We start from the raw sequence: 18127 nt of genomic DNA, 5'->3' as shown, positions 1-18127 counted from the left end.
ATGTGTGACATAAGCTTCTAAATGTTGTGCATAAAATGCCAGGACAGTTCAAAACCCCCCCAAATGACCCCATTTTGGAAAGTAGACACCCCAAGCTATTTGCTGAGAGGCATGTCGAGTCCATGGAATATTTTATATTGCGACACAAGTTGCGGGAAAGAGACAAATTTTTTTTTTTTTTTTTTTTTTTTTTGCACAAAGTTGTCACTAAATGATATATTGCTCAAACATGCCATGGGAATATGTGAAATTACACCCCAAAATACATTCTGCTGCTTCTCCTGAGTACGGGGATACCATATGTGTGAGACTTTTTGGGAGCCTAGCCGTGTACGGGACCCCGAAAACCAAGCACCGCCTTCAGGCTTTCTAAGGGGCGTGAATTTTTGATTTCACTCTTCACTGCCTATCACAGTTTCGGAGGCCATGGAATGCCCAGGTGGCACAAAACCCCCCCAAATGACCCCATTTTGGAAAGTAGACACCCCAAGCTATTTGCTGAGAGGTATAGTGAGTATTTTGCAGACCTCACTTTTTGTCACAAAGTTTTGAAATTTGAAAAAAGAAAAAAAAAAAAAGTTTTTTCTTGTCTTTCTTCATTTTCAAAAACAAATGAGAGCTGCAAAATACTCACCATGCCTCTCAGCAAATAGCTTGGGGTGTCTACTTTCCAAAATGGGGTCATTTGGGGGGGGTTTGTGCCACCTGGGCATTCCATGGCCTCCGAAACGGTGTTAGGCAGTGAAGAGTAAAATCAAAAATTCACGCCCTTAAAAACGCTGAAGGCGGTGATTGGTTTTCGGGGCCCCGTACGCGGCTAGGCTCCCAAAAAGTCCCACACATGTGGTATCCCCATACTCAGGAGAAGCAGCTAAATGTATTTTGGGGTGCAATTCCACATAGGCCCATGGCCTGTGTGAGCAATATATCATTTAGTGACAACTTTGTGCAAAAAAAAAAAAAAAAAAAAAAAAAGTGTCACTTTCCCGCAACTTGTGTCAAAATATAAAATATTCCATGGACTCAATATGCCTCTCAGCAAATAGCTTGGGGTGTCTACTTTCCAAAATGGGGTCATTTGGGGGGGGGTTGTGCCACCTGGGCATTCCATGGCCTCCGAAACTGTGATAGGCAGTGAAGAGTGAAATCAAAAAGTTACACCCTTAGAAATCCTGAAGGCGGTGATTGGTTTTCGGGGTCCCATACGCGGCTAGGCTCCCAAAAAGTCCCACACATGTGGTATCCCCGTACTCAGGAGAAGTAGCTGAATATATTTTGGGGTGCAATTCCACATAGGCCCATGGCCTGTGTGAGCAATATATCATTTAGTGACAACTTTTTGTAAATATTTTTTTTTTTTTTTTTTTTTGTCATTATTTAATCACTTGGGACAAAAAAAATAAATATTCAATGGGTTCAACATGCCTATCAGCAATTTCCTTGGGGTGTCTACTTTCCAAAATGGGGTCATTTGGGGGGGTTTTGTACTGCCCTGCCATTTTAGCACCTCAAGAAATGACATAGGCAGTCATAAACTAAAAGCTGTGTAAATTCCAGAAAATGTACCCTAGTTTGTAGACGCTATAACTTTTGCGCAAACCAATAAATATACGCTTATTGACATTTTTTTTACCAAAGACATGTGGCCGAATACATTTTGGCCTAAATGTATGACTAAAATTGAGTTTATTGGATTTTTTTTATAACAAAAAGTAGAAAATATCATTTTTTTTCAAAATTTTCGGTCTTTTTCCGTTTATAGCGCAAAAAATAAAAACTGCAGAAGTGATCAAATACCATCAAAAGAAAGCTCTATTTGTGGGAAGAAAAGGACGCAAATTTCGTTTGGGTACAGCATTGCATAACCGCGCAATTAGCAGTTAAAGCGACGCAGTGCCAAATTGGAAAAAGACCTCTGGTCCTTAGGCAGCATAATGGTCCGGGGCTCAAGTGGTTAAGGATGCCAGGGGGCTGCTGGCTAATAAAAAAAGAAACACGGGAAACCGGTGCTTAGCAGCAGTTAACATCGTTTAGGAGCTTCTATGAGTTGTCTGCTTTTTTATGCTGGCAAATTGCTCCCAAAAATGCAAAAAAGGTGTTTTTTTTTTCTGCTCTTAGAAACTGAAGCTTGAAAAACGCTTCTAACCTAAAATAATGTGTATGGACACATAGTATAACACTATTTGTGTCTAGGGCAAAAAAAAAAAAAAAAAAACCCTCAAAGCAGCTGCTAGGAGCAAATAAGCTAGTGTGCAACTGTGCATGGAGCCTAAAGCCTCGTACACACAGTTCGAGGGTTGGCAGGGGATTGTCTGTTGACAGACTGTTGTCCTAAAATCTCAGAATGCTCAGAATCAATGCTCACACAACACAAAATTAGCAGAAGGGGCCCAAAGGGTGAAGAGCTGAAATTCCTCGTAGTACGTCAATACGTTTGTGTTTGTGCCACGACAATTGTGTAACGTTGTATAAAGCAGCCCTGGTTTGCAAATATGCTGAGTATACCACATTTCTTATTCTTTTATTCATCTTATATAACTATGTCGTAACTTAGGGGGAGATTTATTACAACTGGAGCACTCGGAATCTGGTGCAGCTGGACATGGTAGCCAATTAGCTTCTAACTTCAGTTTGTTCAATTATTGTCAAAGCCTACGTCTGGAGATAAAGTAATTATTAGCAGCGTTTCCCCGAGACCTGAAAATATTTCAAGGATTTCCCAGTGTTAAAAATATTAAGAAAGACTGGTCTGGAGATTCCAACCAAAGTGAAAATAACTGAAAAAAATCAATCTGCAGAGAAATCACAGCAATTTATAAAGACTTTCTGCCTGTTGTGTTACCCAGAAATGTTGCTGATAATTTACAGTATTCTAAAGTGGCTGTAACACATAATTCTCAGCAGAGGGAGACAAGGTACATCCTTCATTACGCTCTCTTCTCCCGTCCCCATCCCCAATGCCTGCCATAAAATTATACTGCTATAAAATTTATGTGAATAGCTCTACACACTGTCCTGCATCATGTGATCAATCTGGGGACACACCCAGATGCAGTTACTGCAAATCAATAAATTTGGTGATACATGAAAATTGTAATCTTTTGTATGCAGGGGGATCATGGGAAAATGTAACAATTTTGATTAACAAATGGTAACTCTATTCTATGAACCTTGATGAAGTTTATGATCAAGCAATTCATTTTTCAGTGTAACTGCTCCGCCTTCCTATTGTCCAATGAGCAGGGAGCCAACCCATGAAGGAGCAGAAGGATGACTGTCAGAGCTGTGTTTCACCTGACTGGCCAGTTACAATTACAAATCATCAGGCAGGTAAAACGGTAATCATAAATGTATGTAAATGTCACCTAGGAGTTTCTCTTTGAATTCCACTTTAATAAGGGATATTCCTCAGGAGTATATCTGTACAACCCTTTCACAGATCCCTTTCATAACAATAAATACCAGTACTGGAATGTGTTGAAAAATACCAAACACAAATTATTTAATGAAACAGTGCTGCCTTCTAGTGGCTGTGTAATGACACAGCAAATGCTGCATACATTTGAGTGAAATTCCAATGTTAAAAAAAATGTGGGAAACTTAAAGCGGAACTTCAGTCATTTTTTCATCTTTCTATCTATTAAATCTTCTGCCCTTGTTGTTTTAACTTTGGATAGTAAAACAATTTTTTTCTGCCAGTAAATACCTTATACAGCCCACTTCCTGTTTTTGTCTGGTCATTAGCTTAGGCTTATGACATCATGCACAGCTCACCCTCATGAGAGTTTGCCAGGAAAGGAAGGGAGATGAGTCATAAGAGGGCCAATGAGAACTGCAGAGCTGGAGGTGTGCCTCTGTGTGTCTGTGTAAATCCAGGTATTAAACAGGCAGCAGCTTCAGCTGCCCACAGTTAAAATGATTGCAGCCAGACTCAGTGGAGGGAGATTTCTGCAGCATATTTGGCAAGTACAGAATCACAGTATATATAAAATAATATGCCAAGTGGTTGGAGGGAAGCTTCAGAATGGCAAAGATGTTTTTATTACAAATTATGTAAGCAGACTGCAGTTCTTCTTTAATTGCAGTTTATTATCCATTATCTGTCCTGTCAATACTGATGTTATGACATTAACCAACTTAAATTGACTGCTAACTGGTGGGGAACAGAGAGGGTGGGGGGTTGGAGTCAGCCTTCTACAATCACATGATCAGCTGCAGTGATATAAGAAAAAAGCTGCATACTGGTATCTCAGCAGTTGTGCAACACCCCAGATTGTGTCTCGCCATAATTAAAGGGTAACTTCACTTTCGTGGAAAAAAAAATAGCAATAATAAGAATATTAATATAAGGTATACAATTGCGACACATATTGTAGTTCAATGTTATTAAAAATCATTTTCAATCAGCAGCTTTGAAATTTTCTGTAAAATGCATTATGGCTACCTGGAGGTGTTCTGTACACAAAATGTGTACAGAACGCCCCCCAGAAACATCATTTCCTGCTTGTGTGATTGGCTCACTGATTTTCCCAGAAGTCTACACTAAGGTACAAGTCAGATTTCAGGCATCCCCTGCAAATTTTTTTTTATTTTTGATGAGATTCTCCCAATAGGAAATCACATCTAAACATATGCAGACATCATTTCTTTAAATGTGATGTGTTTCTTTAAATAACAAAGATACTAAAGTGGAGCACTGCTCCTTTGACATTTGACATGAATAATGCACCATCATTGATGTCAAAGGAAGGAATAGTGCCCCATCATTTGTGTCAATGGGAAGATCAGTGCTCCATCATTGGTGTCGGTGGGCGGAATAGTGCCCCATTATTAGTGTCAGTGGGAAGAATAGTGCTCCATCTTTGATGTCAGTGGGAAGAATAGTCACCCCATAATTGGTCTCAGTGGGAGGAAAAGTGTCCCTTCCTAAATGTCAGTGGGAGGAATAGTGCCATATCATTAGTGTCAGTGGGAGGAATAGTGCCCCATCACTGGTGTTATGGGGGGGGGGGGGTAGTACCCCCACCAATGGTGTCAGTGGGAGGTATAGTGCCTCTTGATTGGTGTCAGTTAGAGGAACAGGGTTGGTTACATACAAGCCAAGGATTACAGTTAAGAGCATGGTTTTATTGTACGTTTGGCATAGTGATAGACTTACCGATGATCAAGTTTGTCTGGGTGGAGGTCTGCCCATACTGCTGCTCAATGTATTTTGGTTTGTAAGTCACCATCCCAACCAGAGAGTTGAACTGGAAGACACTGCCACACAGGTAAAGGAAGAACACCGGATTACCCAGAAGGTCCTTCAGGGACGGCAAGAAATCTGAAAGAGGTGGAAAAATAAAACATTGTACAGAGACGTCTCCATATGCTACTGGGTCATTAATAAACACAGGGAAATTAATTTCTTTATTAAACACATTGTTGATATCTAAATTTAAAAAAGAAAAACTATTTTCCCTTTCAGAGTTTTCTATGTGTAGTTTTACAGCAGGTACCATCCTAATCTTTTTCAGAGATAGCATAGCAGCCAAGTGTCACTTTCTGGCATAATTCTCAAACCAAACCTCTGAGGGTAATGGAAGGTATATGTGGATATGTATATGTCTTTGATCTGTACTCTACAGAATTAATTTAACCAACCCAAGTATAGATTAAGGAGGTCTTATTCTAATTGTTTATCACAGCCCTGAAGTGAGATTGTGCTCAAGGGGAAAATTATGTACCCAGGACTGGGAGCTAAGCAAGAGTTGTTTGCTGTTACATATTTATATCTATAAAGATAAATTAGTCATTATTCACATGTAAAACAATCAACAATACCAGTGTGGTAATGTGATCTTTGTATAATGTACAAATCACATACAGTATATGTTAGTGTGACATTGTACCGGAACCCTCAAGTGTCAGTATGACATTTCCCTGGTACCTCCAGTTCTCAGTGTACCATTTCTCTGGGACGACCCAAGTATCAGTGTTCCCTTATTCTGTGTCAGATTGTCATTGTTGTAGGTTTCCAAGGGGTTGATTTACTAACAAAAAAAGAGATGGTATAACCCGAGAGTTTGAGGGGTAAAGAATTCACTGACTCACCTGTAGGGTGTGGTTGTGCCTCAGACAATTTAGGCAAAAGGAAAAGAGAGACAGTGATAAGAGCACACTGTCAAAAAGGTAGGCACTGGTAATCAAGCAGTTTAACTCTGTTAGTTTATTAGAGAAAATATATATGGTGGATTCCATATGTTATCACCTTCCAACATTACATACAAAAACATTTAATACAAAGACAATCCAAATTGTTACCCCGTGTGCTGGAAATTTTCTGATATAATCAGGTAAAAAAGTAGCTGAATATAAATATAAAAATAGATCCCGGGCTGATGATGGTGATTAAGCAGACTCTGATGATTTACTAAAACTGGAGAGTGCAAAATCTGGTGCAGCTATGGATGATAGCCATTCTGCTTGTTCAATTAAGCTTTGACAAAAAAAAAAATAAACTGGAAGCTGATTGGTTTCTATACAGAGCTGCACCAGATTTTGCACTCTCCAGTTTTATTAAATCAACTGCCAAGTGTCAGTGGGTTATTGTTTTGAGACCCCAAGGTGTCATTGTGCCACTGAAATGGAACTCTTAGATGTCTGTGTCATTGTTCTGTGACCCCCAGTGTCAGTGTTCTGGGAACCCCAGTGCCATTGTTCCAGCCCCCCAAGTGTCAGTGTGTCATTGTTCTGGAATCCCATTGTGCCTGAGTGTAGTTTTTCTGGTATTCTCAGTAGGACTTCCTTCATCTTGTTCTCTTACCTTTGCTCATTCTTAGTAGCTGACCCTCAATTTTGGGGTCTTTCAGATCTTCTAGAATGAATTTGGACTGTTCAGATGGCGTACTGGAATTCTTACGAAGGTCAGGCCGTGGTTGCTCCTTTGGTAAAAACCAAAATGGTATAGTGGCAAACAGACTAATGGCACCGGCTACTAAGTATCCAAGCCACCAGGCGCCGACCCAGCGGGAATCCTGAGGAGTGATTGGCACCTGGTCTGGACAAAACACATGGTGGATAAGTGAGCTTCATGTAACATCCCTATTTTTACAGCATTTAAATGACAACTATGATCCACCAATTATTTCCTAAATTCAGAAAACACTTTTTTTTAGAATTGTCAGCTTAACAAATCACATTTTCTGGGCAGTTTAAGACACATTTCTGGATTATTTAGGAAGCAAATAAAAAAGTATTAGTCAAAGTTGGAGAATGATTGTTTTTTTTTTTTTTTTTTTTGTACAGATTTTTGCAATATAAGTCTGCACAAACATATCCTTAGAGGTCAACATGTCCCAATGCATAGTTGACTTCTTTTCAATAAACCTATATATACATTTAATACATAGGCGTGCGCACAGGGTGTGCCAGGTGTGCCTGGGCACACCCTAATTGCCTTGTGTGCTGCATATTCCCCCCTGTTTTGACCACTGATATTTCATCCCCCCCAAAAAATGTTACACAAGGCCAAAAATTTTGGGAAAAGAAAATTAACTAAATTACACTGTCCACTGCCCTACTGACACCATCAGTACATATACACATGCATATGTATTTAAGCTTTGGGGTGCACACCCTAATGCAAGAGGCTGCACACACCTATGATTTAATAGTATATATGTAGGCAGGTGCAGTCTACTTTTTCCACTGCAGGGAGCATTGCAGAGGGAGAGGAAGATAAGAGGAACATGGTTCCTCTATGGTTTCCTGGGTCACTAGGGCAGCTATGCGATTGGATACTGCTGCCCCATGTGAGGTCAGTAGTAAGTGAGGCAGAGTTCAAGAGTCAATAGTGAGGCAAAGTTCAATGATCAGTAATAATAAACGATCGGCTTGGCTTTCAGACTAAGGCTGTGCAGTTCTCCCACACCGAGGGTGCAGCGCAGGATACCCACGGTTTTCACGTGGGTTAGCTTCACTTTGCCATAGACTTCTATTATGTCCAGTGGTGCTTATGCACTTTCTGAAAATGCACCAAAACCACCCTTTCAGTTTTTGTTTTCAGATAGAGGACTAAAACTGCAGGATATAATAGAAGTCTATGGCAAAGTGCAACTTACCCACACGGAAACTAGCATGTAAACCATATTGCATCAGTGTGAATGCACCCTACTGAAGGGAGGGAAGACCAAAAGCATATTTTATGGGTACAGGAAGGTTTTTGTTTTATTTAATCATGCCCTTTTCAGTCCCTCCCACTGTGGACACAACTTGGCCACACCCACCATTCACCGCAGCTTTGGGGTGCATACCCTAATGCAATAGGCTGCACACACCTACAGTATCTCACAAAAGTGAGTACACCCCTCACATTTTTGTAAATATTTTATTATATCTTTTCATGTGACAACACTGAAGAAATGACACTTTGCTACAATGTAAAGTAGTGAGTGTACAGCTTGTATAACAGTGTACATTTGCTGTCCTCTCAAAATAACCCAACACGCAGCCATTAATGTCTAAACCGCTGGCAACAAAAGTGAGTACACCCCTAAGTGAAAATGTCCAAATTGGGCCCTATTAGCCATGTTCCCTCCCCGGTGTCATGTGACTCGTTAGTGTTACAAGGTCTCAGGTGTGAATGGGGAGCAAGTGTGTTAAATTTATTGTTATCACTCTCACGCTTTCATACTGGTCACTGGAACTTCAACCGCATGGCAAAGAACTCTCTGAGGATCAGAAAAAAAGAATTGTTGCTCTACACAAAGATGGCCTAGGCTATAAGAAGATTGCCAAGACACTGAAACTGAGCTGCAGCACAGTGGCCAAGACCATACAGCAGTTTACCAGGACAGGTTCCACTCAGAACAGGCCTCGCCATGGTTGACCAAATAAGTTGAGGTTGGGAAATAGATGTATGAGTGCTGCCAGCATTGCTGCAGAGGTTGAAGGGGTGGGGGGTCAGCCTGTCAGTGCTCAGACCATTCGCCGCACACTGCACAAAATTGGTCTGCATGGCTGTTGTCCCAAAAGGAAGCCTCTTCTAAAGATGATGCACAAGAAAGCCTGCAAACAGTTTGCTAAAGACAAGCAGACTAAGGACATGGGTTACTGGAACCATGTCCTGTGGTCTGGTGAGACCAAGATAAACTTATTTGGTTCAGATGGTGTCAAGCGTGTCTGGTGGCAAACCAGGAGAGGAGTACAAAGACAAGTGTGTCTTGCTTACAGTTAAGCATGGTGGTGGGAGTGTCATGGTCCAGGGCTGCATGAATGCTGCCGGCACTGGGGAGCTACAGTTCATTGAGGGAACCATGAATGCCAACATGTACTGTGACATACTGAAGCAGAGCATGTCCCCTTCGGAGACTGGGCCGCAGGGCAGTATTCAAACATGATAACGATCCCAAACACACCACCAAGATCACCACTGCCTTTCTGAAGAAGCTGTGGGTAAAGGTGATGGACTGGCCATGCATGTCTCCAGACCTAACCCCTATTGAGCATCAGTGGGGCATCCTCAAATGGAAGGTGGAGAAGCACAAGGTCTCCAACATCCACCAGCTCTGTGATGTCGTCATGGAGGAATGGAAGAGGACTCCAGTGGCAACCTGTGAAGCTCTGGTGAACTCCATGCCCAAGAGGGTTAAGGCAGTGCTGGAAAATAATGGTGGCCACACAAATATTGACACATTGGGCCCAATTTGGACATTTTCACTTTACTTTAACAATAAGGATGGGCTGTCAATACTTATCATAGCTTGGGTTTCTATTATTCTGGCCCCTCAGGTTACAATTCAACTTGCTAAGAATTTTTATATTTCCTCCTTTTCTTCCTGGGTGATCTCATTATACATTATCTTGCCTTTTTCTAATGAAACCCTTTTTAAAAAGAAATTCCAATAAAACTATCAAACTTTAAATCTTCTGAAGTTTCCACATTCCACTGGACAACAAAGATTTTGCTTCCTGAACTGTTGTTGAAGCACATCAAGGACACCAATCACAACTGGAAAATCAGTGGAAATCTGAAGGTAGTGGCTCTGCTATTTGGCATGCTGCTCAGATATACCAAGTACTGCTGTTACATATGGGAATTGGGCAGCCGCGCAGGTATGGCTCATTACATTAAAAGGAAATGGCCAGCCATTAAAAAAAAAAAAAAGAAATGGCTACTCCGAAAGAATTTGGTTCCAGGAAAAGCATGGCACGTGAACTAATTGGTAGCCCAACAAAGATATTTTTGCCTCCGCTTCACATAAAACTCAGACTGATGAAAAACTGTGAACGCAATGAACAAGGAAAGTGAGTTTTTGTTATTTCAGATGTAGAATACCTGATGCCAAGATTGAAAAAGGCATATTTGGTACTAGAGAAAAATCACCTGGAAAGCATTGAAGAATGTCACTGAGAATTTTGTTAACAACTTCAGAACACCAAACTACATTCAGCTGGTTGAAACACATATTACAGCGTTTGAGACCTTGAAGTGCAACACGTCACTGAAGATTAGTTTTGTGAATTCACTCTTCTTTTCTGAAAATCTAGGCACACTCAGTGATGAGCATGGTGAAAGGTTTCACCAGAACAATGCCACAATGAATAAACAGTATCAGGGCAACTGAAAGCCATCAATGCTTACTGACTATTGTTGGACACTGCATAGAAATAGAGTACAGATGAAAATCAGCAGCAAAACACTTTTAGCCCCATTGAACTCACGCAGTGTTTCAAAAACAATATGCAAATAAATTATTATAGTCACTAAGAGTTAATTTCATATTTTTCAAGGTTCTTTCTGTGTCATTCAGTAGTTGTATGTGTGTTCATGTTGAAGGGGTCTATCATAACTTTTCAGGAAGCAAAACTTTTGAAAAAAATTGTTTTCCAGCGTTATATACATACATCGAATATACAAAATATGTAAACTTACTTAAATCCACAAATCCAACGTCTACAAATAAAGATGCACAGAACGATCCAAGAAGGAACCCAAATATTGGTCCGATCACAGCCGCTGTCTGGATACAGCCTGAAGATCAGATTGTACAACATAGTATAACACACTAAAAATTATATTTTTCACAAATAAAGAAAATTGAGTCCTGTCCGTGATACTTTTTTTATTTGCACTAACATACAATTTTTCAGGACAAGCTTTCGGGGTATGTCCCCTTCTTCAAGGTCCAAGCAGTACTGATTCACAAATTTTTAAGCAGAATGTTAAAGAAGAAGAAAAAAAAAAAAAGAGAAAACCAAACACATACAAATCAATGGTAATAAAGATAGCAGCAGAGTTAGTGAGATAAGACAGAGGGAGAAGGTGAAGGTGAAGAAACTCTAAACCAATTCTTCTCATTGATCAACACTTTTCACCCATCTATAAAACTAAAAATGGACTATTCGAACACACATGTCAACTTCCTGGACACCACAGTATACATCAGGGATGACAAGCTTCACACGTCGATATACAGAAAACCGACTGACCGATGCAGCTATCTTCATAGTTCCAGTTTTCACTCCCAACACACTAAACAGGCCATTATACACAGCCAGGCCATCAGATACCACCAAATTTGTTCAGACCCAGAAGACAGAGATAAACATCTCAGAACACTGGCAGACTCCTTCCATAAGAAAGGTTACAAAGACAAAACCATCAACAACAGCATAAACACAGCCTTGAAAACCCGAACAGAAAATCTCCTCCAATACACCGAGAAAAAAACAAATAACCGAGTACCTCTAGTCACCACATACAACCCAGCACTTGAAGGGATCAAAAAGATAATCAAAGATTTACAACCCATTATAACAGAGGATGAAACTCCGAAAGGAATATTCCAACAACCCCCATTATTGGCTTTCAGACAACCACCCAACCTCAGACACAAACTAATCAGCAGGAAACTTCACTCTGATTATGAAGTCACAAATAATTGAAGCAAACCCTGCAATAAAAAACGCTGCAAATTATGCAACCAGATCAATCTATCCAAAAGTGTCACACACACAAATGGGACCTTCAATATCATGGGATCTTACAGCTGTACCTCCAGTAATGTTGTGTACCTCATCCAATGCAAAAGGTGCAGCAAAGGATCTTATGTTGGTGAAACAGGACAGAAGTTGCAAGCGAGGATGAATTTGCACAGACATACCATCAAGGAACATAAAGAAGACAGTTTATGCACACCTGTGGGACATCATTTCTCACAACCGGACCACACTATAGAAGACCTCAATGTTTTAGTTCTTAAAGGGAATTTCAGAACTATCCAGGAAAGGAAAATGTTTGAACTAAGAATGATACTTCTTTTTGACACGAAAAATAATGGCCTGAATTTAGATATTGGTTTCCTTACACATTATGCTAAAGTTTTACGACCCCTCTTTGACTAGTATCCCCCCCTGCATTCTATAGCTCTCCCTCTGTCTTATCTCACTAACTCTGCTGCTATCTTTATTACCATTGATTTGTATGTATTTGGTTTTCTCTCTTTTTTTGTTTTTCTTCTTCTTTAACATTCTGCTTAAAAATTTGTGAATCAGTACTGCTTGGACCTTGAAGAAGGGGACATACAACGAAAGCTTGTCCTGAAAAATTGTATGTTAGTGCAAATAAAAAAAGTATCACGGACAGTACTCAATTTTCTCTGTCACAATTGCACTAATACGGCTACAATCAAATCAAGTATGATCACAAATAAAGAAAAAAATCTACAACTACACAAGATAGCCAGGCAACAATTCAGAGATCACAGCATAAGTCTCACACACCTCACTCAATTTAATACCATGGATTTTCTCAAAAAGAAAAAAGCTATACTAACAACTACACTTTACAAACTGGTTAACTAGCAGATGCTGTGCATAACCTGACTTTTACATAACAAAATGGCTTTCAAAGCAAATTTTCTTGTAAGTATTCTAGTAATTCTGTGTGTTGTACTGGGGCTTGTTCACATCATTGTGACTTTTATTCCCTGACCATTTGATCTCCAGGCCTTTTTCTGACACTTTTGTTTGTTTTTTTGATTTGTTAAAATCAGTATTTTTTGCTAGAAAATTAGAAAGAACCCAGACATTATATATTTTTTAAAGCAGAGGCCCAAGAGAATAAAATAGTGGGTTTTGCAATTTTTAGTCACACGGTATTTGTGCAGCGGTTTTTCAAACGCAATTTTTTGGGGGAAAAAATACACTTTTTTTTTTTTTTTTTTACTATAATGCAAAAAAACAATACATAACCCAATGTTTTGTAAAATATAAAAGATGATGTTACGCTGAGTAAATAGATACCAAGCATGTCAAGCTTTAAAATTGCTTATGCCCATGCAACTGAGACAAATGGCTTAAATTTTACTATCCATAGAAGCAGTTTAAAAGCCCTTACAGGTTACCACTTTAGATTTACAGAGGAGATCTGGTGATAGAATTACTGCCCATGATCTGACGTTCGCAGTGATACTTCCCATGTGTGGGATGATCGCAGTTTGAGTGCGTGCAGGACCGATGTGCATTTTCGCCTTGGTGCGCAAGCATGGGGGGACGGAGGGAGGGCACTTTAAAAAAAAAGTATATATATTTTTTTTTTTTAATTTTTACAATTTTTTTTTATCACTTTTATTGCTGTCTCAAGGAATGTAAACATGCTTGTAACAGAAAAAGGCACGTGACAGGTACTCTTTAAGGTAAGATCTGGGGTCTATAAGACCCCAAATCCCTCCTCTGCCTTTAAAAGCATTCAAAACACCAAGATTGGTGTTTTTGAGTGCTTTAGATTTTTTTTAAACTGCGCCGTTGACATCCGGATAAACTGACATCTATGACAGGTCATTGCTTCCAGGCTACCATGGCGGACAGCCGCTCAGAGACGGTTTTGTTCAGGTGCCTGGCAAGCTGGGGGATGCGCGGCTGGTCGCTCAGGTCTCCTTGTGGAACAGGACAGCCCAAGCAAGCCACAGAATTTGACGGGAGGGGAGGAACATCCCCTCCCGCTGCTTGTAAAGTTAGCCACTAGGATTGCTTTTACAGGAGAGCCAACCCCGGCTCTAAAAATCAGTACCAGGATGATGACTGCATCTGCAGGCATCATCCCAGCATGACTGCTTGAAGTCCAGCGATGTATGGCAAGTGGTTAACCATGAAAACCCTCAGGAGTTGGGTGAGCAGTAACACAGCTTATTTTTTTAAAAAGTGACAGTTATTTTCAGCTGAGACCAATGAGATTTGACAATTATGATCACTTGACTAATTTAGAGAACATTACCCTTGTGATAAAACTTAGAGAACTGAGCCTATTGTGACTCACCAATATAGAAAGCCGTGTTATCCTCTCTGGCATAGTCATCAATGTAAGAGATTCCCAGGGGTTGGATTGGCGCCTCCCCCACTCCACGTAACAGGTTCCCCAACAAAACACACAGCCACATGGTGCTCGCAAGGTCGCCATCACACCCTGAGGGCAAACACAAGAAACATCTCACCAAAGACATGAGACAGACAAATATAGGGAAATATTTACATAAATATGAAGAGAAAGTTGTAGTGTTCTGTATTTAAGGGTCAGTTTATCAGTGTGAAAATATTCTGGTTTAAAGTAACGGTACTATGTGCTTGGCTGCATGCCCCCCCCCCCCCCCCCCCGCCTTGTAGCTGAGAGGTGGGGGGGGGCACATACCTTCCTCCTGACCTTCCTGCGACCCTGTGGGATACTCTAGCGTAAGATCTGCCAGGTTTCAAACTTGGGTTTCTGGGAAAACACCTGGCACAGTACACAGTCTGGCTTAACCAGCACCCCGCAACTGTACAGTCTATACCATGTAGTGGTCCAAAACAACAGGCCCCATTGCAGTCCAACACGCACCAGTCTGTCCCTACGAGAAGTTCCCATCTGTGGTTAGAGTAATGAAATGTCCATATAATACATGCCTTTGGCCTTTTCTTTATTACACAGAACATTAGAATATTTGCAAGCAGTTCATTTAGTCTTTATAATGAAAGCACTTTATCCTTAGTTTACAAACCCCATAAAGGGCAACACAGTGCAGTATCAGTGTGTCATTGTTCTAGGACCTCCAAGTGTTAGTGTGTCATTGTTCTAGGACCCCCAAGTGTCAGTGTGTCATTGTTCTGGGACCCCCAAGTGTCAGTGTGTCATTGTTCTAGGACATCCAAGTGTCAGTTTGTCATTGCTCTGGGACCCCCAAGTGTCAGTGTGTCATAAATTTGGGTCTCCCACGTGTCAATTGGCCATTGCTCTGGAACCCCAAAGTGTTAGTGAGTCCTTATTTTGGACCCTCGGCACCCCAAGTCACAGTGTCTCAATGTCAATGTCCCCCAGGTATCAATATGTCATTGTTTTGAGACCCCAAGTGTCTGTAATTTAGGACCTTTCAAGTATCAGTATGTAATCCCCTCACCCCATCCCCCAAGTGTCAGTGTGTAATTTTTCTGGACCCCCAAGTGGCAGTGTGTCATTGTTTTGGGTACCACAAGTGACAATGTTTCAAGGTTCTTTGACCCCCAAATGTCAGTGTGTCATTGTTTTGGGCACCCCAAGTGACAATGTTTCAAGGTTCTTTGACCCCCAAATGTCAGTGTGTCATTGTTTTGGGTACCCCAAGTGACAAAGTTTCAAGGTACTTTGACCCCTAAATGTCAGTTTGTCATTGTTTTGGGTACCCCAAGTGTCAATATGTTGATGTTTTGGGACCCCCAAGTGTCAGTATGTCAATGTTCTGGGACCCCAAGTATCAGTGTGTCTTTGTTCTTCAACCCCCAAATTTCTGTGTGTCATTCTTTTGGGTACCTCAAGTGTCAAGATGTCAATGTTTCGGGACCCTCAAATATCAGTGTGTCAATGTTCTGAGATCTCAAGTATCAGTGTGTCATTATTTTGTGACCCCCAAGTGTCTGCATGTAGTTCCCCCCCACCCCCCAAGTATCAATGTGTCCTTGTTCTGGGACCCCCACATGACAGTGTGTCAGTGTTCTGGCTCCCCCAAGTATCAGTATGTCATTGTTTTTGGACCCCAAGTGTCAGTAATTTGGGACCTTTCAAGTGGCATGTAATCCCCCCACCCCCCCAGTATCAGTGTGTCATTAAATAAAAAGAAGAAAAACTGTGCTAATTTGAATAAAAACCAACCCAAAATAAACCCGTTATTCAAGCAGCAACTCTTCTGTGAGATATAGACTCAGTACCATAATATTCAAAAAACTACAGTCATGCTAGATAGATAATAAATTGTACCCATACAAACAATAAGTATCAACCAAATGAAATAAAGTCCAAAAAGTGAAAATTATAAAGTTCAAAAGTGTGAAATTATGAATGTGGAATCCTTGTCAATACATCTGTAATATAGCCACCATCCGTCACCAAGAATGAAATCTTGTCTGGAGTACCACCACCTGTATCCAGACAAAATGTCCACTTACCAGCCCAAAAGGACCTCCTATCACAGAAGGTCAGCAACACTTGTGGCTACACAACCAGCTAGGGCCTTTCAATGTTGTTAAAGATCCACTCAGAGCCATAGGTGAAAACCATCCAGATGATGCTTGCATACCATCCCCAGAAATACAAAAATGCTCCACGCATAGAGCGGAGCAACGGGCTGACGTAATTCTTTTCTTCAATTCCCGGAAGTGCGGGCTGCTTGTGTATCACCGGCTGGCAAGTGTGTTATTAAGGCATTTTAACATTGTCTTGATGTACGTGCAACCTTACTTTATTGTAATACATTTTCCATAGGATTTTACACTATGTGGAGCTTTTTTGTATTTCTGGGGATGGTATGCAATCATCTTTCAGATGGTCTTCACCTATGGCTCTGAGGAGATCTTTAACGGCATTGAAAGGCCTTGGCTGGGTGTGTAGCAACAAGTGTTGCTGACCTTCTGTGATAGGAGCTCCTTTTGAGCTGTTAAGCGGATACAGGTGGTGGTGCTCCAGACAAGATTTAACTCTTGGTGACGGATGGTGACTATATTACAGATGTATTAACAAGGATTCCACATTTATAATTTCAAACTTTTGGACTATATAATTTTCACTTTTTGGACTTTATTTCATTTGGTTGACACTTATTGTTTATATGGGTGCAATGTATTACCTATCTATCGCGACTCTGTAGTTGTTTTGAATATCAGTGTGTCATTGTTTTGGGACCCAAAAGCATCAGTGTGTCATTCTTCGCGGACCATCCAAATGTAAGTATGTAATTGTTCTGTCCCTCCAAGTGCCAAGGTGTCATTGTTCTGGGACTCCAAAGTGTGAGTGATGTGGAACTCTGTGTGTTGTAGGATGATTGTATACTGTATAGTATAATTGCTGAAAGTTTCTTACCATGGTCAGTATTCATGCGCGATTTCTCAATTTCTGAATATAATTTTTGGTCCTTAGAATCTCGCAGACATGGAGGGACAGCGATAGTAGAATTGAAGGGATGAAATGGAGTCCCCTCATATGTATAGCTGTATAATATAGAGAAAGAACATCAGTTACATATACTTATGTAATTTACAGTGATATACAGTATACAGTGATATAGATCACCCTAATCTTCATATAGTAAATTTATGTATATAATGGTAGCAGCATTCTCATCCTTATTTAACATGCACCATACACCCGTCACACCACTATACCCAGTCTGCTATTCCCAAAGGTGCAGTTCCAGCAGTGGCTGTCATCCTCATCTGTACTTTAGTACATAGTGGTCACCAGGGCTTTTTTTCTCAAGCAATAGGTGCTGGAACTCAACCACGACCCCCAAAACCCCTCCCCCCACACACACCCCCTCCAAATCACACCAAATAACGGGTGTGGTCATATTTCACAAACAGTAGAAGGGTCTTAAAGGGGCATTAAATTTAGGATTGCATTACATACAGAGTGCAGAGTTCATGGGGGTTACACACAGAGTGCAGAGCTGTAACTTGTAAACACAGAAACCAGACTTCTGTGTTTACAAGTGATTGTGGTGAGCAGGCACCAAGGGTCTGAGCCAGAGGTGGTGGAACTGAGTTCCACTAAGTTCCCCCTGAAAAAAAGCCCTGGTGGTCATCCATGGAACAAGCATGCAGGTAGTGAGGTATAGTAAGTCCAAACCTGTAGCTCCCTTGTTCTCTC

The 18127-nt window shown here is 40.8% G+C and overlaps 1 protein-coding gene and 1 long non-coding RNA gene across 2 annotated transcripts in view; one reads left to right on the top strand and one right to left on the bottom strand.

Annotated features, from left to right (window-relative positions):
* LOC141132686 (uncharacterized) overlaps nt 1-18127 on the top strand; it is a 120345-nt gene that overhangs the window by 57636 nt on the left and 44582 nt on the right. Inside the window, exon 2 of the long non-coding RNA XR_012242953.1 lies at nt 3208-3330. This is a non-coding gene — a long non-coding RNA (uncharacterized lncRNA). The remainder of the gene's footprint in view (nt 1-3207; nt 3331-18127) is intronic.
* Nucleotides 1-18127, bottom strand: part of SLCO1C1 (solute carrier organic anion transporter family member 1C1) — a 66930-nt gene that overhangs the window by 38496 nt on the left and 10307 nt on the right. The window contains exons 5-9 of the mRNA XM_073621401.1: nt 17342-17469; nt 14300-14446; nt 10916-11014; nt 6806-7039; nt 5159-5323 (exon numbers count right to left, since the gene is read on the bottom strand). Of these exons, the coding sequence (XP_073477502.1) occupies nt 5159-5323; nt 6806-7039; nt 10916-11014; nt 14300-14446; nt 17342-17469 (773 nt within the window). The remainder of the gene's footprint in view (nt 1-5158; nt 5324-6805; nt 7040-10915; nt 11015-14299; nt 14447-17341; nt 17470-18127) is intronic.

This window comes from Aquarana catesbeiana, linkage group LG03 (assembly GCF_042186555.1).
Source record: "Aquarana catesbeiana isolate 2022-GZ linkage group LG03, ASM4218655v1, whole genome shotgun sequence".
Lineage (NCBI taxonomy): Eukaryota > Metazoa > Chordata > Amphibia > Anura > Ranidae > Aquarana > Aquarana catesbeiana.
This window is presented reverse-complemented; position numbering and strand designations above follow the sequence as displayed.